We start from the raw sequence: 23,748 nt of genomic DNA, 5'->3' as shown, positions 1-23,748 counted from the left end.
CATAAATGATATAACTTTTAAAAAATTATCTTTTAAAAATTAGTTTTTATAAATTTTTTTTAAAAGATAAAAATTTTACTAAATTAAATCTAAATATATATCCTATTATTTACATTGTTTAAATTTTCAATTATCTCCTAGCGAAGTTGAGTTATTAATCCTGCAACTATCACAATAGCTGAAAGCATGTCGTGCAAGAATTACACACATTGTGTCATAATTATCCTCATCTATACCAAGTTTATAAAAACATCAATAAATATGTACTATTGAAGAGCCCTTTATTGATGTGTATTGATAATTTGATACTACTGTTAATTAATCGAGAAAGTGCAGGGAACTAATCTTCTAGGTAGTTAATACTAATTAATTTTAGAGTTTATTATTTATAATTTAGAGAATAAAATTAAGAATTTATAATGAGTAGAGTTTATAATTTTCTTAGTTAACCAATCCTAAATTTAAAATAAATAAAATAATTTTAAAAATTTAATTAATATTAATTGAAAAAATTAATTACTTAATATCATTCTAATTAATCTTAACTATATATCCTAATTTTATCGCAGTATACTTGAATTTCATGTTAAATTTATATTTCATATATATATGAAAAAGACAATCTCTCGTCACGCTACAAATTCGCTGAGAAAGAATTACAAAAGTTTTCAAATTAAACTAAAATTAATTGATGCAAATAAGCATTCAATACTTTTATCTCTTCTTCTTTTTTCTTCCAAAGCAAGCGCAGGGATCCGAGCGGAGATTCCTGTCCCATTTCCGCTATTCCCCAAAATTTATGAATTTTCTGAATTGTCTTTAATAGTTTATTTCTCATATATGTTTTTTAGTCATTTCTCACATGTACATATATATATAAACCCAAAACTCCTAATCTTTATTTGCATAACCCTCATACTCCATCCAACCTCTCTGTAGCCACCCCTTGATCGCCACCCGTCTCACCGCATCGCCACACCTCACCATGCCATCACCATTATCGCGTCGTAATTTCTATTTGCAGCGTTCCTTTTTGTAACTATGCTGTCGTGTTCATTTTCTTCTCTGTTGTCGCGTTTCTCACTTCGTCCACTGCTTTGTCCTTTGACTCGTCGTTGCGTTCTTCTATTGTGTCATTTCAAAAGAAATCATCATCGTGTCATTTAGACTTTTTGTATAAAATCTTGTAATTTTTATATAAAATAAATACTTGCAGCTCTATTCATATGGAAATTAATAATTAGTTAAAATTATTATGTAAATGGAGAATGAAATTTTCGTAGAAAATAGAGCCCATAAAAAATAGGGATGAGAAGCAATATTCTTTTACGACGAAAAAATGAGAACAAAGATGGAAACAAATTTGAGAGCGGACATGAAGAAAAAAAAAAAGGCATTTTCCGCCCCCAAGTGACGATTCGTTCAATGATTTTCGGTATACTGATTGTCAAATGGCCATATAATTAAACTCGCCCCTCTTGTAAGGAAACCTAAGTGGGAGTGTGGGACATTATGCTCTAGATTTTGTATTTTTTATTTGAGATTAAAATAAATATGTGGTCTCTAGATGTTTATTGAAATTAGCTTCATTTTTTTAAAGCATGATTTAAGATTTAGAGTATATTGGATTCTAAAATAAGAAGAGGAGTTAAATTACAAATTTTTGCTAGTTTTTTCATTCACACTGAATTTGATATGATAAAAGTTAGTTTGGTGAATTTTATAGTGTTTTTATTATAGTGTTTAAATTATTTAACTTATTTTTAGAAATAAAAATAAAATATTTAAAATTTATTAAATATTATTTTTTTTTTTAATTAAGTTAAGCACAATATCAAAAGTACTATAACATCTATCAGTTAGTTTTACTAAAAAATAAATTACTAAATTTTCTTTTTTCTTAGGATGTCATTGACTCATTGTCGAATTATCCTAAATTTGTGCCAAAGAGTTTTACAATTTGAGATGAGTTGACAAAAATAATTGTTATGTGTATGTACATTTTTTTAATGCTTGCATTCTCTCTCTCTCAACCCAAATATATATACATATTAAAAAAAGAGAAAAATAAAAATTAGGTCCATAAATATTTTGATTTAGGATTAATTAATATTTGAAAAAAAATACCAATTTAATTTTCTATGACAAATGATGGATACGTTATATTTTTCTATTAATTTATCATGTAAAATTTAGTGATGGTGCTTATATGTACTGTTAACTACTATAATGAATTTATTTGTAAAAAATCGTCATGTAGATAATAATTTTTGGAATGAAACTGCACTTGTTTGGTAGAATTAGTAGTAAATAAAGAACAATTGACAAATGTTATATAAAAACTCAAAAGATAATAATATTTTACTATTCAAAATTACATCGTTTCTGTGTTCATGTGCAGTGACGGAGTTTGAAATAAAATTTTGGCGGCCAGATAGAAGATAATTGTCAAGATTTTTTGATATGGACTCCATTTAAGATAAGTTCGTCTAATCTCATCTTTTTTATTTGGGTGATATTGCCAAATTTAAAGTCGTTTTCCAGTGTTTCGTTCTAAAGAATTAAGGTCAAACTCATCATATGCAACCCTTTGAACTTTTGAAGGTTATATCTCACTTTCTTCGTGATTCATTAAAGTAGAAGAACTATCTACATGTGTTGATATTGTAAAAATTATATGTTCTCCTTCTTGAATATTAGTCTTCCTCTTAAAAATGCATCAATTCTTTGATTTTTCATGATTATTTTATATAAAAATTTGAATATATATCCTGTAAAATATGTAACAAAAAATTAGAAGGATAAATATTAAAATTTATAATATTTATTGAATTCTTTTATCAATTTATACAAATACAATAATATCAATACTTATTGAATATTCTAATATTTTTTATCATATAAAAAATTAAATTAAATAAACAGTAAAATATAAAATAATATTAAATTACATAAATAAAAAATACCTAATTTTTTATATTTGAACTCAAAGGTAGAAGGAGTGTTGCTTATTGAATAGAGAGTTGCGAAATGCGAATACACTCAGTTCAGTTCTAATCCAACAAGGTTTGAATGTTTAAAACTAAAAATTATTGTGCAATAAAAACAAGAGATGAAGATTGAACTTTGAAATTTTAAGTCATAGTAAAGTATTTGAACCAACTGAACTATTTTTTTATTTTCTAAAAAAGTATTACTAATTTTTTTAACAAAAGTTTGGGGGTCATGGCCCCCCTTGTCTGAACTAAGCTCTGCCCCTGCTCATGTGTTAGTAACTAGACATCCACTATTGTGGATAATGAAATATATGGATAATTTCATTTTGTTTTACACTATTTATTAACAAAAGGACATACATGTCTACCGTTTACTATCATGGAGGACTTAATTGATATTTCTTTTTCTTCAAGAGCTAATCAGTTTGAGATCGAAATATATTTGAGGATCTAATTGTCAATTTACTCAAGAAAAAATTAACTTAGTGTGTTAGATTGATGTCCATAAATTAAATTAAAGTAGGTTGTAACTCTATTTCCTTGACTAAAGGTTTGTTTGGATGAGTTTTTAAGAAATTTTTTTTAATTATTTATTTTTTAAAAGATCTTGTAGAGAAGTAAAAGTAATTTTATGTTTGAATATCTCATGAAAAAACGATCTTTTTATCTATCAATTATGTTTGGGTATAATAATATAAAAGTACTTTTTATTTATATATTATTAAAAAACATATATTTTTTAGAAAAAAAAGATCTTTTAAAAAAATATAAATTATAACTTTTAAAAATATATTTTTTTTAATATTTTTATTTTTATTACTAATATTTTTACTTTAATTACTAATTTTTTATTATTATCAATTTAATTGTACCCAAAGATGCACTAAGAGAGTAGACGATATGTTTCAAGCAATGTTTTGAAAATCGAATTAGACCGGTCGATTTGATTAGATTAACCAAAAATTGGTTTTTTATCGATTCGGTTAATGTAAAAAACCATTTGACAAAAAACTTATGAAAAGACCTATCGAACCGGTAGTTAACCGTGACTCAGTAGAATTGGTCAATTTTTTTATGGTTTCCAAAAGTTTAAATAAAAAAAAAAGTAAAGAACCAAACCACCCCCCATATAAAATCTACTTGGCTACCCTCTCTTCTCTCTAAAACCCTCTCTCTCAGAACAAAACCAAGAAAACCCTAACTCAGTTCTAGTGCTGCCGCCAACAGTAGCGTCACCTTCTCTGTCCTCGTGGTGTTGTCAAGCCCGGCGCCTCTGTCCTCGTCGTCGTTGGCCACCCCTCTTCTCCTCTTGGATCCCTTCTCCTCGAGTTGCTAGGTCTGCTCGCTCGTTGTTGGCGTCGCCGTCTCTGTCTTCATCGTGTCAACCACTTCAATCCTCCTTCTCGTCGGCCTCCCTGAACTCATCTCTGTCCTCGTCATCGTCGCCCGTCTCTGTCTTCGATCTCGGAACTCTGTCGATCTCATGGCAAAGCACAAGCGCTCTTCTCTATCGTCATAGACTCTTCACCATCTCTCTCTGCCGCCGTGGAAAATAACACAGTTTGATTATGTTATTCTCCCTCTTTCTTGAATTCTTCGGTAGTTTAATTTTTTTTTGTTAATTATAATGATTATGATTTGCTGTTTTTATATTTTGGATTCTAATTGTTGGATAGAATAAATTTTGGTTGTCGTAATTGTCAAAAAAATTTCAATTTGATTAACTATTTAACTCTGTTGATTAACAGAAGGTTGCTGCTTCTTTTGTTTTATTAATTCTGGAATAATTTTGTTGATGGTTGATGGTACTTTGTTAAATTTTTTAGAATAATTTTATTGATTTTGGAAAACTAAATTACACACATTGAAGTTAATAACTACAACAAGTTTTTTTTTTTTTGAAATAATCTACTTCATAAGAAGGCTCATTTTTTCCATACAGAAAAAATTTTAGTGTAGTTCAATGAAATGGACGTGTGTTAAAAATTTCAACTACTGCTATGGTGTCAGTCCAAACGTAACCTACGTTTTACCCATTTCATTTTTTTTTGTTAACCAAAATAACCAAACATAGGATGCGTTTAGCCTTTTTAGAGTTTTAATTTTTTTTATTTCCTTTTTGCCCAAACGTAGGTTACGTTTTATTCTTTTTTCTATTTTTGAAATTTATTTTATTTTCTTTTTGCCCCAAACACAGCCTGTGTTTTTGGGTTGGCAATGTTTAAAATTTTTTTGGAACTCTAAAACGCAGCTTGCGTTTTGCCAGTGTCAAAAATTTTTTTTTGAAAACTTCAAAATGTAGGGTGCGTTTGGTGTAGAAAATAATATTTTATTCGAAAGCCTTGCCTATAAATACGAAATACAACCTATCTGAAGTTCCTCATTTTCGTTCTACTCCCATTCCTCTTTCTTTCATATATCTCAAACCTTTGAGTTTTTTAGGCAATTAGTAGTGTCAAAAAAGTTGGGTTAGGTGAGGTTGAGGCTATGGAAGGTATTGCAAATATCCGAGTGTATTGTAACAATGAGATTATACCAAACATACATGAAAGAGTGACTTTTGTTTGTGAAAGTCCGTCTTCATTTGCTATTCCATTTACCATGAGTTTTGTGGAGTTACAAAATGGTCTTTGTGAGAACATACAGAGTCACATTTCGAAAAAGGTGAGCAACATTTTGTACAGAAATCCTGTACAAGTATTTGGTGGGCTGATGTAGTTTCAACTGATGTCCATCACTGACGACGCATGCATACAGTGAATGTTCTTTATTTATCAACAAACCCGAGGTCACGTGCCAATTATAGAGCTGCACGTTGAGTTTGAACAGCATACGGGGATGGATGCGGTTGGCGATTGGCGGTGGTTTGCATGTTGTAGGTGAAGGCAATGTTGCGACGGAAGATGGTAAGTTTAGTATTGGAATGGAATTTGGTTCTAGAGAGTCGGTGATATCTGCAATCAAAAGCTACACTATCTCTAGAGAAGTTGATTACACCGTTTATGAGTCTGAGTCGTAGACATTCTACGCGAAGTGCAAGGGTTATGGTGCATGGTGCAATTGCCTTATCCGAGCTAGCTTAATTCGAAAGAAGGGGTGTTGGGAGATCAGGAGATACAATGGCAAGCACACATGCACCATGGGCACGATTTCACAAGATCATGCCAAGTTGGACTCAGACACAATTGCAGATACCATTAGGCTGTTGGTTGAAGCAGACCCATCGATAAAAGGTGAAGTCTGTTATTGTAGAAGTTCAGTCCAGGTTCAACTACACTGTAAGTTACCGCAAGGCTTGGTTGGCAAAGCAGAAAGCTGTCACAAAGGTTTTTGGTGATTGGGAAGTTTATTACCAGACTCTGCCAATATGGTTGAAAGCAATGACAGTGAAGATGCCAAGGTCTCGTGTTCAAATAAAAATGCTCCCCATTTACCGTGAGAGTGAGGAGGTTCAAGGTGTATAAATTCTGTCCTGAAGGGTGCACGTAACCTTCCTGTGACTGCCATTGTTAGGTCTACTTTCTATCGGTTGAACGAATTGTTTACTCGGAAGAGCGCCGAGGCTCGTGAGCGTGTCCGCAATGGATTCACGTATTCAGAATTTGTCACTAAGAGAGTTGAAGAAAGTTTTCGACATGCATAAAATATTGTGGCCAATCGGTTCGACAAGCACAATGAGATGTTTGAGGTTCACAAAATGCAAGATGGTTTCATTTACACTGTTAACTTTCTGCAACGACACTGCGACTGTGGCCATTTCCAGGTCGAACGACTCCCATGTCGCCACGTTCTTGCATGTTGTGCTAACCAGCGTCTTGATTGGCAAGTATATGTGCATGATGTGTACAAGATATCTGAAATTTGCAAGGTGTACAGAGGCGAGTTTGTTCCGATGGGTGACCCATCTACGTGGGACCGATATGAAGGAGCAAAAGTGACCGCCAATTGGACATTGAGACGTGCGACAAAAGGAAAATCGAAGTCAACTCGCTACTTGAATGAGATGGATTCGTGGGATATGCGTGGTCCTTGCTGGTGTACTATGGGTGGACGGGAGGGACATACGTTAACCAATGTGCTCAGCGAGCAGGTCCAAGCTCCGCTGGAGGTTATTAGTGGTTAAGCTTTTTATGTAACTTTGTTATGACCTACTCCACAATTATATGTAACTTTTTATGTAACCTCGTTATCAATTTTAAACTAGTTAACACTTAATAATAAATATTTTAACCTCGTTATGTAACTTTTTATGTTATTGCGCAGTTTATGTATGTATGCATTAAACACTGAATAATAAATAAATATTTAGATTAAAAGTGCAACAGGATAATCTCAAACAGGTTATACGGGAACAAAACTAAATATAGAATAAGAATACGAGAATAAACGGAATCATCTAAATATACAATACGAGATACAACATTGAAAACAAATCTAAACTCAAACAGTACAAGATCAACTGCAGTAGACTACTTCCTCGGCGTCTTCTTCGAATACAAGGATGTGTTGTATTTGTCCGGTGGCACAGTCTGTATCCATAAGTTATATGGATGACCTTAAGACACACTGACATCCAAACTACCGCCAATGTCAGAACCACCAATATTTGTTATGCTCACACCCCAGTGTCATAACAATAATTTATTATTATTATCCTCAACAGTATTCTAAAAAATTAACAACATACTAACCATCATAATAATTTTTTTCCAAGACTTAATCTTAATAATAATAACAATAACAATGTCAATAATAATAATAATAATAATAATAATAATAATAATAATAATAATAATAATAATAATAGTTACTAACAACAAAATATTGCTTCATTTTTTTAAAATAAAACTCTGTTAATAAAATGTTAATAATAACAGTTACTAATACATTTAAAATTATTAATAAGAACAACATAACAATAATTTGTTAAACAGTATTATTATCATCATAAAAAATAATAATAAATCACTAAAAAATAATAATAAATCATTAAACAGTATTATCAATTATTAAAAAATAATAATAAATTATTATCATTATCATAAACAGATTTATAAGAAACATATTAATCATAATAATAATTACTCCAATATAACAAAAATACAAATAATAATAATAATATTAAAAATATTAATAATAATAACAATAATAATAATAAGAGTAATTACCCAAATCAGTCTCCAAGAATTTTAGAATCGGACATTTTAGTCCCCAAGGAAAATTAATACACAGATCAATCCCCAAGGTTTTATTCCGGCAGACAAATCAGTCCCCAATTCATTTTCTAGCAGAGTAATTACCCAGATCAGTCCCCAAAGATTTTAAAAACGGACATTTTAGTCCCAAGAAAAACTAATGTACAAATCAATCCCCAATGTTTCTCTCTGTTAGACATAATAGTCCTCCATCCAAAAATAAAATAAAATAAAATAATTATTATTATTAATTGCACAATAATATTGTACTATATTTTTTGTATTTTTTGGACAAAAATAATAATAAATTTATTCATTAAATTCTTATATATATACTCAATAATAATAATAATAATAATAATAATAATAATAATAATAATAATAATAATAATAATAATAATAATAATAAAATTATTAGAGATTATTTTACAAGAAATTCAAGGTTAAAACCATTTGATATTTTTGTATTTAATATAATCAAAAGATGTACTATTTTAAAAAGTATGTTTGTATTTAATATAAATTCAAATTAAAATATTTTCTTTTAATACATATTTTTTAATACAAACATATACATTTTTTTACATAGGACATCTTTTGATTATATTAAATACAAAAATATCAAATGGTTTTAATTTTGAATTTCTTGTAAAATAATCTCTAATAATTTTATTGGACATTATTATTATTATTATTATTATTATTATTATTATTATTATTATTATTATTATTATTATTATTATTATTGAGTGACTATAAGAATTTAATGAATAAATTTATCATTATTTTTGTCCAAAAAATATAGTACAATATTATTGTGTAATTAATAATAATAATTATTTTATTTTATTTTATTTTTGGATGGAGGACTATTTTGTCTAACAGAGAGAAACGTTGGGGATTGATTTGTACACTAGTTTTTCTTGGGGACTAAAATGTCCGTTTTTAAAATCTTTGGGGACTGATCTGGGTAATTACTCTGCCGAAAAATGAACTGGAGACTCATTTATCTGCCGGAATAAAACCTTGGGATTAATCTGTGTATTAATTTTTCTTAAGAACTAAAATATCCAATTCTAAAATCTTCGGGACTGATTTGGATAATTACTCTAATAATAATAATAATTATAATAATAATAATAATACTAACAACAACGTCACTAGTAATAACATTATAACAGTAATAATAGCCCTAATAATAATAATAATAATAATAATAATAATAATAATAATAATAATAATAATAATAATAATATTAAAATTACCAACTATAACACAAATAAATAAAATCCAAAAAAATATATATCCATCATAAAATTAAAAAAAAAATTACTTACTCATTGAAGATAATCCAAATATTCAATAATGTATTTTCAGATTTAGTAAAATCTATCACGAACCATTTTTCGTTTTAAATTATCTACCCTAAACTTTCTACTCTTCTTCTTCCTCCCACAAGCCCTAAGCACAACCCTTGCAACCCCTCACCGTAAAAAACAACATCATTTTCAATTCTTCCTTACTGCGTTGGTTTTCGCGTTTTAAAGGCCCCATAACTACTCTCTTCCAACGCGTGGTGTTTATACAGCCAGAGAGCCTGCCAAACGCAACTTGCGTTTTGTTCCTGACAACTGCCAAATGCAACTTCCATTTTGAACATTTTTAGGCAATCAATATAGTGGGGGTAGGGATACATTTCGAAACTTGAAGCTCTTTCCCGGCCAAACGCAAGCTGCATTTTGCAGCCTTCATGTAACTTTTAGGTATTCTGTTGCAGTCAAAACGTAACCTGCGTTTTACAGGTTACTGACTTTGCAGATCCATATTTATAGATTACACGCTATGTAGCAATATAAGAAAATATCACTATTTTTACTTTTATTAATTAATTATTTTCTATCATAAAAATTTTTAAAGAATTTGATGGTATATTTTTTTATGGTTGAAGTTTTATTGTTATATGTAATTTATAATATATGTGATTCCTATGTTTATCTAGTTAAAAATTTATTAAATTTAAATATTAAAAATTATATATTAATTTTTTTATAATTTTATTTTATATTTAAATAAACTGATTGAATTCCGATTGAATCATAGTTAAATCATTAAGCTGTTGAACCAATTATTTTATTGGTTTATTGGCCGGTTCAATTTTCGTTAGGACTCTGTAAAAAATTTAGATTTAAATCCTAAACCCAATCTAAATTAAACCATTTAAAAATAATCAGTTTTAACTTTTAAACAAAAAAAAAAAATCCAAACCAAATGGTATCAATTTTATAGTTCGGCTTTTTAATCTAAGCCATTTAACCAATTTAAATCCGGATCCGGATCGAGATCCGAATTAGGATCCAAAATTGGAAAAACGCTAATCTGAAGTCACAGAACCTCTTCGACTCTTCCCTCTTGCTCTTCTCATCTTCTGACTCTTCTCATCATCTAGACTCAGCTGCCGGCGCTTATTGTCCCCGCCGCAGCTGGCACCGGAGCAGGCAGCTGGCACTGCAGTTTCCTATCTTCGGCCGCCACCACAAGCGCGTCGCGTCTTTGGTCGTAACTTTCGCCTCTTTGGATCATCGTCGCACCGCCGCTCTGTTCCGCCGTCTTTTGTTCTGCCGTCCGCCTTTCCTCGTCGTGACCAGTTCTGTTCTCTGTTCTCTGGGTACCCCCGCCTTTCCTCAAGGTTCTTCTCTGTTCCGCCGTCTTCTGTTCTTTGCATTTCCTTTATGGGTTCTACCGTTCTAAGGGTGTAGAGAATTTGAGTTTGCATCTGTGATATTAGTTTATGAATCAAGAATCCTTATGAATGGTTCAATAATGCTTAATTGCTTAGCTTTGTGAAATTAGTCAGAAATGATAAACTGGTAACATATATAGTTCCTGAAACAAGTAACTGGAGATATTTATGTTGCTATAATGCTATGCTACTAAGTGTTCTAGATTGGTATTATTTTTTAAACGATCTCTAATTTATTTACTTTGTTGTAGTTATAGACTTATAGTAATATGATCTTCTATACACATATGATCTAATCTTATTGCATTTGAATGATGACTCTGCTATTATTATTTGTAAATATAGTTCCTTATAATTTTGAAAAGTTATCAAAGTAAACATTGCTGCCATCTCCAAGAACCTTATTTGTAAATATAGATCCTCCATTGATTCCCATGATCCTTGCTCCTTATGATCTTTGGATTTGAAGCGTTTATTTGACGCCAACTGTTTAATGACTCTGATTCCTATAGCACAAGAAATTCCATGGTTTTACACAGGAACCGCTTCATTACATTCCCAACCCCCAAAAGCTTCACCTTTGTTAACGCAGTTCCTCAACACTTCGACAACCATTCTTCATCTCAAACAGACCCAGGCCTTCGCACTTAAACTCCTCTCTCACCAACCGCTTCAATACAATCACTTCTTGGGTCGTTTGTTTCTGAGGATTCTCCGTCTTAATGCCGGAATATCTAATCTCTGCTATGCCCACAAACTGTTTGATGAAATGCCAAGCTGCCCAAACAGCTTCCTTTGGACATCCCTTATTCGTGCATTTATATCTGGTACCCAATTTCGCCATGGAATTTCCACCTATGCTAGGATGCACCAAAATGGGGTCTTGCCATCTGAGTTCACCTATTCCACAGTCCTCAATGCATGCGGACGTATCCCCGCCATGTTCGAAGGGACACAAGTACATGCTAGAGTGGTGCAGTCAGGTTTCTTGGGGAACAAGTTTGTGCAAACCACTATACTTGACATGTATGCGAAGTTTGGTAGTGTTTTCGATGCAAGGGTGGTGTTTGACGGGATGTGTGATAGAGACCTAGTTGCATGGACGGCAATGATTTGTGGGTATACCAAGGCAGGGATGATGATTCATGCGAGATGGTTGTTTGATAACATGGGGGAGAAGAATTCTTTTACTTGGACTACTATGGTTGCAGGGTATGCAAATAGTGGAGACATGAAATCAGCCAAGAAATTGTATGATGCCATGGACGAGGAGAATAAGAGTGTGATCACATGGGTAGCAATGATAGCTGGTTATGGGAAGCTCGGTAACGTAAGTGAAGCAAAAAGGGTGTTTGATAGGATATCAACGCCACGTGATCCGTCAGCATGTGCAGCAATGCTGGCTTGTTATGCCCAAAATGGGTATGCAAAGGAAGCTATTGACATGTATAAGGAAATGAGGCAATCAAAAATTAAAATCACTGCGGTGGCAATGGTGGGTGCTTTATCAGCATGTGCACAACTTAGGGATATTCAAATGTCAAGTACATTGACAGAACATGTTGAGGAGAGTATTTATGGTATATCCTTTTGTTATTACTTTGTTTTCTGCACTTTACTGTCAACTCAATCTCTTTGGCTTGAACATTTTGATACTAAACTTCGCGCTCTTGTTTAATTGGGTTTCAACCAATTGTTCTTTCATTTCAGATAGGATACATATTATATCCAATTCATTGATCCACATGCATTCCAAATGTGGAAACATAAACTTAGCTTGGACGGAATTCAGTAGAATGAAATACAGAGATGTGTATAGTTATAGTGCAATGATTGCAGCCTTTGCTGAGCATGGGAAATCACAAGATGCTATAGATCTTTTCCTAAAGATGCAGAAGGAAGGATTGCAGCCAAACCAGGTTACATTCGTGGGTCTCCTCAATGCATGTAGTTCTTCAGCTCTCGTCGACGAAGGTTGTAGGTATTTTCGGACTATGACTGAGATATTTGGTATTCAGCCCTTACCCGAGCATTATGCTTGCATGGTAGATCTGCTTGGGAGGGCTGGGCAACTTGAAAGGGCATACTGTCTCATAAAGCAGAATGCAAGCGCCGATGCAACCGCCTGGGGTTCTTTATTAGCAGCTTGCAGGGTTTATGGCAATGTGGAATTGGGTGAGACAGCTGCTAGACATCTCACCATGATTGACCCTGAGGATTCAGGAAATTATGTGCTTCTAGCAAACACTTATGCATCGAAGGACAAATGGGAACGTGCAGAAGAAGTTAGGAAGTTCATGAGTGAAAAGGGAATGAAAAAACCTTCAGGGCATAGTTGGATACAAAGAGAGATAAGTGGATAGTTTAGAGATGAAATATTTTGATTGTTAATCTTCTGCTTCTTCTGCCAATGTAATGGGATGAATTCCTTCTGCATTTCCAAAGTTCTTTCCAATGGTGGATGCTAGAGAAGAAGCACATTCATTGTTAAAACAATGTAATTAACTTTAGTCTATTACTATGGATTGTACCTTAAAACAATAGTTGCAAGTAATTAGATCATGTTTTCTCTTTGTTTTGTGGAGATCAAGATTTATTTTAGGATCATTTTTGTTGGTATCTCTTTTTCTTTGAAGGTCTTCCAATTGGTGTCTTATAAATTAGGAGTAAGATGAGTGGGTTTTTCTTGTTTCCCAGAACTCTTAACTTAGGACAGTAAGCCAATTAGCTGCCACATTCTACAACTACATATCATGTTGCGCAAATCAACATTGACCTTCACTGATGAACTCTAAATACATTTCCAGCATCATCTCCTGATGAAAATGGCCTCCAACATCATTTCCAATTCTTTTTATCATGAACAAAGTACATTGAGGTTGTTTGCCATAGTGTAAGAGAGAGATCTTCTTACAAAATATTCTATAATCCTGAGTAAGGATCAAAGTGCTGATATTCTCATAAAGTATTGTCCCCAAGGCCATCTCAGTCATGTTACTCCATGTTAGGATTGTTTGATATGTACAATCCAATTTAAGGGAAAATGTTGCTTGATTTTGTTTCTTTTTTCTGTAATTTCTTCTTTCTATTTTCTTCGTGTTTATGTTCTTCCTTGCTCATGCTCATCATATTTCACTAGATGTCCTCTTCATATCTCATTTTATTGCAAGTTGAGGTTTGTCCAAATTGAGAGGGAATGTCTTGTATATAAGCTTAGGATATTTATGTTGGTTAAGTTAGTTAATTGGGATGACAACTCAGCAGATTAGTTATGCAAGTGACAAGGTAGTTAGTGTCGAGTACATGAATCAGTTAGAGGGAGAGCCAAGCCAATACCAATAGTCATAGATAATATATAATAAGCCAGTCACGGGTGATGAAACTTGATTATTCTATCAATTCCAATTTTCTCATTTCTGATTCCTCTACTTCCCTCTTTCCTTTCTCTGCATTTTTCATTTTCACCTCTTTTTCAGTGGCATATGGAACAGAGTTTTAACAGAAACTACTTTTTTTTTTTTGTAAAATCTTTCTATATTAACCACCTGCTACTCTATGTGAATTGCACATTTTAAATTTCAAAAAGGTAAATTGCACATCAATAAAAGTTAAAGGGGAAACAAAACAAAACAAAGGAAGGAAAACTAATAATTCATTTCTTTTTTTCCCCTTAAACATTACAGTATAAAACATTAACTCTGAAGAGGATCACATTTATTAATTAATTCATCAATTGAACGTGAAACACAGCTCTTCATGTCAATTTGTCATCATATAAACCCAAAAAAAAAAAGAAGAAAAATATTGGATTGACTAGCTAATTAAGCTTTGCAAGCAGTAGATTTATGGCGAGTATTGCACTTAGGTATGCATCCAAGAATTGTTGTGTTATTAGAAGGGCGTGGTTTGTATGTTGTGAAGAACTCGGGATCCTGCTCCAATGATTCTGTGTAGTTCTCCAAAATGGGAACTATCTCATCAAAATGTGGCCTCTTATCTGCATTGCTTGACCAGCATCTGTTTATTAGGTCACTTAGTGCCCATGGACATTCAGATGGCAATGGTGGCCTTGCATTCTACACAAACAAAATACGAATAAATAAATAAATAAGTCCCACAATTTGAGTATGATTAACGAAATGTATATTTATGAAAGAAGCTACTATAGTGGTTATCTCATGCATATACATGTCCGTTTGAGCATGTGATTCTCTCTCCCAATTATTATAAATAGAGTAATATCTTAAATTAGTCACTAAAACTTTAGTAAGACAATTTAATTCTTAACAAATTTTAATTACTAAATCAGTTCTTAACTTTTTATCTTGTTTGACATATTAATTCTTGTGTCAAATTTTGGTAAAAAAAGTTAGACAAGACATAACAGTCTTAAAAAATTTTTAAAATTTCATATCAGTTTCTCTATGTAGACGAACAATCTGATATAAGGACTTTCTATCTAACGAAATAAAAATTTAAAAACTAATTTAATAATTAAAATTTGTTGAAGACTAAAGTATACAACTAAATTTTTTAAAGACTGATTTGAAATTACTCTTATAAATCAACCAGTACACCTCAAAATCAACCACCAGCAGTCATTATGCATTTTTAAATTTAGATCAATATCCTTTAAAGTGAGAGAGTTAGTAAAGTGATGAAGTGAAGAACTAATCACTATTAAATTAAGATAGTGAGACTTACATGCAATGAGAGTTGCAAATTCAATGAAAATTAAGTTCTCATTTTATCACTTTATTAATTTTTTCACCTTAAATATCTAAATTCTTTAAATTTGCATATATGTTGTGAGAGAGGATAGAGAAGTCCTAATAATAAAACCATAAAGCTAGCTAAAATATATCAAAAATTGCTACAAGAATTTAATTTGCATACAAAACTTCTATGTAGTTATCTGAAACTCTGTCACGAGTAAAGTATTTGACTGTCACACAGCTAACTTTAGAAGTCTTATAAACAACCACCTGAGTGATGATAATAAAACACTTTTACATATAACAATTAAACTATTTATAACAATATATAAAAACAAATTTTGAAATACGGTTTTATAGAAAAGTTTATGGGATTCTTTAGCAAAAACATTTACAGATCATGCCATTGGATGGATGATAATATAAAACTTAAGTGTATAAAAATCGATCTCAAACATATATTATGCCTTGTGGTTGAGTTTAACTAGTCCCATGTTCAGAAGTCAGCACATTAACTTATCCAAAAATAGAAAATTAGAAATATAACCCTCTTGATGCAAGTGTATGCATACTTTATAGTATTTTATAAAGGTTAAGATCCGAAGTATATCTTTTGGATATTTGTAGCATGCGCAAAGGGAATGAGCATGAATAGTTGGAAAGGACTAATATATATAACACCCCCGCCCCCCCCCCCTCCCCCCTCTTCTGCCCCTCTCTCTCTCTCTCTCTCTCTCAAGTTACTGAGTAAAAATCTTTCAAATATACATAAATGTATTAAAAATGTACACATATTAACTAAACTTTTTATTTTAAAAGATTTTGTATTTTCTATAAAAGCTTCTTTAAAAAAAAAAAAGAAGACAGAAAAGTTTCACCAAAATCAATAATTTCAATATATACCAAAATAGCATTAATGAAATTAATTATATGACACTTTGTTTTCTGGCGTTCTGTGCATGTGACAGGAGGGAGTGGTAGCCATCATTGTTGATTTTCTCATAAATATTGATACATGGCACATACCAAATTTTTTAATGTTTTGGAAAAGTTCAAGAACCATCTTAAGATGTCAGGCAAAAATAGATAGTGAAACATCGCAATCTTTTCTGCGGTGTGTTTGATTCAGTTTTCCCCTGATAAAAAAACCAATTTCTTTTCTAATAAAAAATCACTTGAGTTATGACATATTTACATGAAAAAAAAAAAAACCTAGTTTCACAAGACGCCAAACAAAACAGTTTCTAATAAAAATTAATTTTCAATTATTTAATTATATAAATAAATCAAATTGTTAACTTCTTGTTTTTTTCCCTAGAATCCAAAACATAGGCACTCTATATATTTGGTAGCAATTCAATCCAACGTTGTTAATTGAATGTGTCTTGCTTAGATAAGCAAAGGAGCTATCTTATCAGAAATCAATAATCATGGCCACATGCTCCACTCTAAATATTGTAGACAATGCATGATTGTTGCCCACCCTTGCCCCCACGTTTGAGAAAGATCCGGGACACATTAACCATCAAGGTCCTACTCAAATGCATGCATAGGACATGCATAACAGATAATTAAAATGTAACATATAACTATACATGCTAAATTAATAATTGAATTTGACAAAGTATTATTGGCAAAACAAGTTCATGCATATTCAAGGCTAAATAAGAGTTTAATCATTTCTATTTCTTGTCACTGTAAAGTTCCTATATGTTGACATTCAATGAGAATATGAGATGGTATCATCTAGATAAAAAACAAAAATTGTTTCTTTTTGAGAGTAAATATGCAAGTTATCTACTTTTGTTTATGCAATAACACCTAACTGAATATGTATATAAGAGAATTTTACACTTACGGTGAATATATATATACTCCTATATTTTATAATATCACTCTCCCCATGAGTTTTTTGGATCGTATGTATGTATGAATTTATAGTAAAAAAGAATGACATTATCAAAATAGAAGTAACAATACCCATATCCATGTATATATATATAGATCATGTTGATTTTCAACCACGGCATCAATGAAATTTGTATTGCATGTTTTAGCACAAAAGTTAACAAAATATTTAATTTGGTCTTCAGTAGTCAACAGCTTTAATCAGTTATAAAACACTCTGAGTTAGTAGTTCTGATAAACATGTACTCCTCTACCTGTGATTTGGGACAATTAGTTGATACTAATATGTCTAAAGTCAAACAGCAAAGAAACAAGCCAATTTTGTTCAAACTTCACAGCATGGATGCTATAAGCCTTTAGAGGTGATTAAGTATATTAATCATCTGATATTTATTCTGTTAACTCAATTAAGAATATGAATGATACAATTAAGTAAATTCTGATGCAATATATACCTTGTGGGAAACTGCAAATGCAGCTTGCTCTGGTGTCATGTTTTCAAATGGTGTCTGTCCTGTTAAAATCTCCCATAGAACTATGCCAAAACTATAGACATCAACTTTCTTAGTGTGATGCTTTTCTTTGATCATTTCCGGAGCCATCCACCGGTAAGTTCCGGTGAATCCTTTCGCGCTACCACACTGAGATTCCAAGCAAGAGATACCAAAATCTGCTACTTTTACACACATATCTTCCCCCAGAAGCAGATTTTCTGATTTGAGATCCCTATGAAGTATCCCCTGAGAGTGAAGATATTGCATTCCCCGTGCAATGTCAAGGGCTAATTTCAGAACAATTTCAAGTGGAACTGAATTTGATTGTTGCTGATGCAGATATTTTCTCAATGATCCGCCGGCTAAGTATTCGGTAATTATACAAAAGACAGGAGGTTTCTTGCAGGCTGCAATAAACTGTAAGATCAATAGAATGTCAATAGCTGATTGAAAATGTATAATAATCTAGCTATTATTCAGCAGCTGCAAATTTTTAAACACAAACAATGCATTCTACTCTCATGAATAAGAAACTGCCTTTTAGAACTATGTAGTAGTAAGAATTAAACCAAATTAGAACGCAATACTTCCCAAAAATAAAAAATAAATAGTACTTGATCAAGAAGAACATCCACATAGACACTGCAATCTATTCGATTCCGTGCATTCGGGAAAACCCTAAATAAAGATGATTATTAATCTCTTGTTCAGTTTTTCAGACCGATGAAATGGAACAGAACAGAAAAGGACTTGTTTGGCAATTTCAACTATTACAATCAGAAATGTAGTAAATCCCTATCTACCACTCAATTCCTCTTCTAAGATAATAGATTCAATCTACCAAGTTAATTACTTAAAGGTAAAACTATATCGTAGTCTTCAGAAGATTTCAAATTACTCAATTAGTAAATAAAGACAATAACATCAACAACATGGACAGAGAATCCAAACTCCAAAAGTGATGCTTCAGCATTGAACCATCAGAAAGAAATTCAAAGTTAGCTACCCCAAAAAAGAAGACTTATCCACAATTAGACTAGACTCCAAATCATCAAAGTCATCATCTTCAATAGCATGAGAATCATATCTCGAAGCTACAAAGACTTGTCATTGGTATTATGCATGCGGTCCTACGTTCAAACGTGATCCCCGTCATGTAACATTCCTTATTCTTAAAAGAGCAAGAACAATAAAAAGCTTGCGTGCTTAGAGGGAGTCCAAACCCGGAGAAACTCAAATTAAGGAATTATATAGTAAAAGAACCGCGGACTGCCTGATAATTATATTAGTGGCTGTTTCCACGTTTTAAACTCATAAAAACCTTGAGAGAACAATAAAGAGACAACTCAGCGGTTGCTTAACACAAAAACAGAAGACTCACAGTGAGGATATTGGGATGGCGCAAGCGGAGGAGCAAGGAGACCTCAGAAGTGAATTGTTTCTCAAGAAAAGAAGCAAGATCCTCATCCTCCTCAGGCAGGCTTACAAGCTTGATGGCCACATCCTTCTGCTTGTATACACCTCTGTAGATCCTGCTGTGCCTTCCCGTGGCGAACTTGGAACCAATGAGAAGCTGAGACATGTCAGCACTCCATTCCTCTTCGCCTTCTCCCTTGATCGCCGCACCCGCCGACACCAAGTACTTCGACCATGACACCGCCCTCTTGTACTCCCCAAGGGACAGCCTCCTCCCTGACGACCTCATGCTCCCATTCCCGTTCCCTTTTTGCTTCAACCAATGCATATTCTTCTTATTAGTACAAACCACTCACTCCTCAATACTCAATACTGCTCGCCTCAAAACTTGTATATACAAAAACAATCAATCGGAATTGCAAAGAATCAAAATTATGAATAAAGGTATTCAGTTTTTTTTCTTTTTTCTTTTTTTTTTAAAGCTGAGGAATGCAGATCCGGAAGAGGAGAAAAGATATAAAACGATTGGAGTTTTAAACAAATGCAGCAATTTGGAAGGTGGCTAAGTAATGGTTTTCAATTTCATGGGTTAATAATAAATAAACGTAGTTGTTCCTGAGATAAACTACATTTTACGGATACTGATAATGGTTTGGTCTCGTTGAAGGTCATGGAATCACGACGAATCTATGAAGAGGAGAGAAGAAGAAGATGACAATAGAAAACCAGGACCAAAGACGGAAACAAAAAAGCTCACAACGCCTTGCGGGTATTTTAACCAAAACGAAGAAGAGTAAAAATTAAAAATTAAAAAAAATTAACGACAGAGGATTTCCCTCAGAAGAAGACAGATTGAGATAAAGTTTTCTTTGTAGATTTCCAACTTCCAATTGGGTGCTTGCACCAGGAAAGAGAAAGAAAGTAAGGGAGGGTGTAATAGTAATAGACCATGACCCTTTATTTGGATTTGGATAGCTAAAGCAACACTTTATCCGATAATCAATTAATCAACTAATAACTTAAATTAAATTAAGAAAAATACTACTGATCTTTTAAAATGCAGTCATTGTCCAATTTTTTTAAGAATTTATTATTATAATATCTATTTTTATATATTAGTTGTTTAAAGAATTAGAAAAATTATTTATTTTTTATTTTTTTTAAATTAAGCAAAGGACAATATTTAAAAGAGACCTAATTACACGGTTAAATTAAACATAGTATATTTATATTTTTTTTATGATTTTAATTTAACATATATTTACTTGTTCGAAGAGTGTTAGGAGGAGAGATTGAGATTTAAAAACAAAGATTAATAACGAAAATTAAATTTAAGTCTTTATATTATTTTTTATATAAAGTGTATAAGATTGAGTTATCTCACAATATCTTGTTTAGTTTAAAATAAAAATAAAGACTTAAATAAACGAGTACCAAAAATATTCTTACTAATAAAATCATACTCCTTTCTCTTTTTCGATTTTTTCTTTTCTCTATCTCTTTCTCAAGCTACATTTAGGCGTTATGCCGTACCGCCTTGTTTAGGTACCGTTGTGTTGTGCATTATTTCTCTCGCGCTCTCTTGAGTTACAATTTCGCGTCGCGTCATGCCGCCTATGTTCGGACTATGCCTTCGTGTTCAGGTCGGTCATGCTATCTTTATTTTCTATTGTGTTCGTCGCACCGCCTCAGTTCTAGTTTAACACTGCCTCAATCTCTCTCACTATTCTTCTCTTTTTTTTTATTCTAATTTTAAAATATTCTTATTTATGAGTTGATTGATATATGTTGATGAGATTGTTGTTGTTTTTGATATTATTGTTATTGTTGGTGGTAAAATTTAGTAATGGCAGAGGTGTGGTAGTGGGATGAGAGGTAAAGTGGAATTAGAGATGAAAAATAAATTTAAAATATGAAATTTTGAATGAAAGCATTTTAATAATAAAATATTATTAAAATTTTAATTTTCATTTTTAAAAATTTTAATCTCTTGTGTCCTTATTTTCTGGACGTATTGAAGGAACTAAAATTTTAGAGGAGACTGAAATTTTAGTTTTAATATCTAATTACCAAACACAATAATAATTTTCAATCTTCTAATTTTAGTCTCAATATTTCTTACCAAATGCTACCTTATGATAATAAAAGGAGTTAGGAATATTCAACGTGTTTTTGTTTGATTTTGAAAAATAAATAAAATCAAATTAAATCAAATCAATTTAAATTTTTTTTCTTTTTTTTCCAAAAAAACAAATCTAATTTAAAATATATAATTGCCATGTAAATTGGATCGATTAATTTTTTATATTTGGATTTAATGAGATTTGAACAATTACGATTTAATTTAAATTTGTTAGTTATACTAAATTACTAATACCTAACAAAAATACTTATATGTATATAAAAAAATAATAATTAAATTAATTATTATGTACTTTATTAATTTCTTGTAAGTTGTAATTAATTATTATGTATTTAGATATAAATATCTATATATTATTTGGTTTATTTTTAAAATATATTTTATATTTTAAAATATATTCTATACAAATAATTAATTTAGTAATTAATTTTGTTTAAACATAACATAGTTCAATACAGAAATACCATAGAGCTTTTAATAAACTAAACAATCTCAATTTGATAGGTTTTAAAACGTAGATACCGAATTCAATCTGATTTTTTATGTGGTTAAAAATGAGATCCAATTGAATTTAAATTATTGTAGTTTTATTGATTTTTTATAAGTAATTTTGTTTAGATGATTTAAAAAAAAAAACTACTATTATATTACTTACATTTAGTATACTTAAATTATTCTTTAACGAAAATCTTATCCAATAAATTTATTCTTAAACACAAATATTCTAGAACAAGATGCAAATATTAAAATTGGCAGATTAAATAAATATAAAAAAAATCAATAAAATTAAACGTCCAAATTTTTTTAAATCAAGTGCATTTTTTCAAACAAATATATATTGTTGTCGTTTCTTGTTTTTTAAACAACGTAGTTCATTGTCGATCTCATTTTCTTTTTTTTTTTTTTTTAATGTTATCTTCTTCTTTTTTTTCTCTTATTTGATTTTTTTTGTTTTTTTTATCTTCCTTTATCATCATCGTCGTCTTCTTCTGTATATATTTAGAAAATTAGAACACGTAAATTTTGATTTACAGTACAAAAATTTTAATACATAATACAAAAAATTTTAAAAGATCACATATCTAGAATATTGACACCTAACTTACAAAATATGCACAAAATATAGATTTTAGTATACGACATATAAAATTTGGTATACAATACAAAAATTTTAGTGTACAACATAAAAAATTTTAAAAATTATATATCTAAAATAGTGACACACAACTAACAATATATATACAGTACAAAAATTCTAATGTACATCATAAAAATTTTTTATGCACAACACATAAATTTTTATGCATAATAAAAAATTTTTGAAGAACCACATATTTAAAATATGAGTAAAGGATATTTTCGTTCCTGACCTTTTTTTTCGCGGACATTTTCGTCCTCAAGAAATGGAAAATACATTCAAGTCCCTGACCCCTGAAAAACGTGGACATTTATGTCCTTCCGTTAAATTCAGCCGTTTGCACTGAACGGAAAAAGATGAGCTGGCAGAGGTGGTGCTGAGGTGGCCGTAACGGAGGCCAGGTGGCATGGAACATTTCGTAACAGGACATATAAGTCCCTGGAGAGAAAAACGACACCGTTTTGTAACCTCCCCCAATCCTGTTTCGGATTTCTCTGCCTTTTCTTCTTCCTTCCTCTTTTTTCCCTTCCATTCTTCTTCCATGGATGCTTTTGATGGATGCTTCATATCATTGTACACCGTTGAATTGGATAGAACTAACTTAACCCTTTCCGATCAAGTCAAGAAAGATGTTCCTTCTTCCTGGAACCCTGCAGCTCTTGCCTCGTAAGTATTTTTCAGAAACAGAAACACAAACATGAAGCTTGTTCAATCAATTTAACACAGCATATGCTTGTGTTGTTCATCAGGTTCATTGACAAGTATGGCACCCATGTGATTGTTGGCGTCAAGATGGGAGGTAAAGATGTGGTCCACATCAAGCAGTCAAAGATTTCAGATCTTCCACCCGCTGAACTGCAGAAACTACTAAAACAACTAGCTGATGAGAGGTTTTCAGAGGATTCAAATCCATCTTCCAATGCTAATCCTGCTCAAATATCAGGAAAACTGAAGGCAAATATCAACCACCATATACACCTTCCGTTTCATTGTAGAAAAAAGA

At 31.5% G+C, this 23,748-nt stretch overlaps 3 protein-coding genes across 3 annotated transcripts; 2 read left to right on the top strand and 1 right to left on the bottom strand.

The window, feature by feature from the left end:
• Positions 1–6,675: 6,675 nt before the first annotated feature.
• Positions 6,676–7,119, top strand: LOC112748913 (uncharacterized). The gene has a single exon (XM_025797168.1). The coding sequence runs from the start codon at positions 6,676–6,678 to the stop codon at positions 7,117–7,119; it is 444 nt and encodes a 147-aa protein (XP_025652953.1).
• Positions 7,120–10,521: 3,402 nt separating this feature from the next.
• Positions 10,522–13,515, top strand: LOC112750711 (pentatricopeptide repeat-containing protein At2g03880, mitochondrial). Its single transcript, XM_025799529.3, has 3 exons — positions 10,522–10,877; positions 11,444–12,511; positions 12,642–13,515. Exons 2-3 carry the CDS (start codon positions 11,701–11,703, stop codon positions 13,292–13,294), a joined length of 1,464 nt encoding a protein of 487 aa, XP_025655314.2. The 5' UTR covers positions 10,522–10,877; positions 11,444–11,700; the 3' UTR covers positions 13,295–13,515.
• Positions 13,516–14,566: 1,051 nt separating this feature from the next.
• LOC112750710 (serine/threonine/tyrosine-protein kinase HT1) lies at positions 14,567–20,369 on the bottom strand. The gene is made up of 3 exons (XM_025799528.3): positions 19,430–20,369; positions 18,010–18,465; positions 14,567–15,007 (listed from the first exon to the last, which is right to left on the bottom strand). The coding sequence occupies exons 1-3, from the start codon at positions 19,790–19,792 to the stop codon at positions 14,753–14,755; spliced, it is 1,074 nt and encodes a 357-aa protein (XP_025655313.1). The 5' UTR covers positions 19,793–20,369; the 3' UTR covers positions 14,567–14,752.
• Positions 20,370–23,748: the final 3,379 nt, after the last annotated feature.

This window comes from Arachis hypogaea, chromosome 15, assembly GCF_003086295.3.
Source record: "Arachis hypogaea cultivar Tifrunner chromosome 15, arahy.Tifrunner.gnm2.J5K5, whole genome shotgun sequence".
Lineage (NCBI taxonomy): Eukaryota > Viridiplantae > Streptophyta > Magnoliopsida > Fabales > Fabaceae > Arachis > Arachis hypogaea.
The sequence above is the reverse complement of the archived record's forward strand: the minus strand, read 5'-3'. Positions and strand labels throughout refer to the sequence as shown.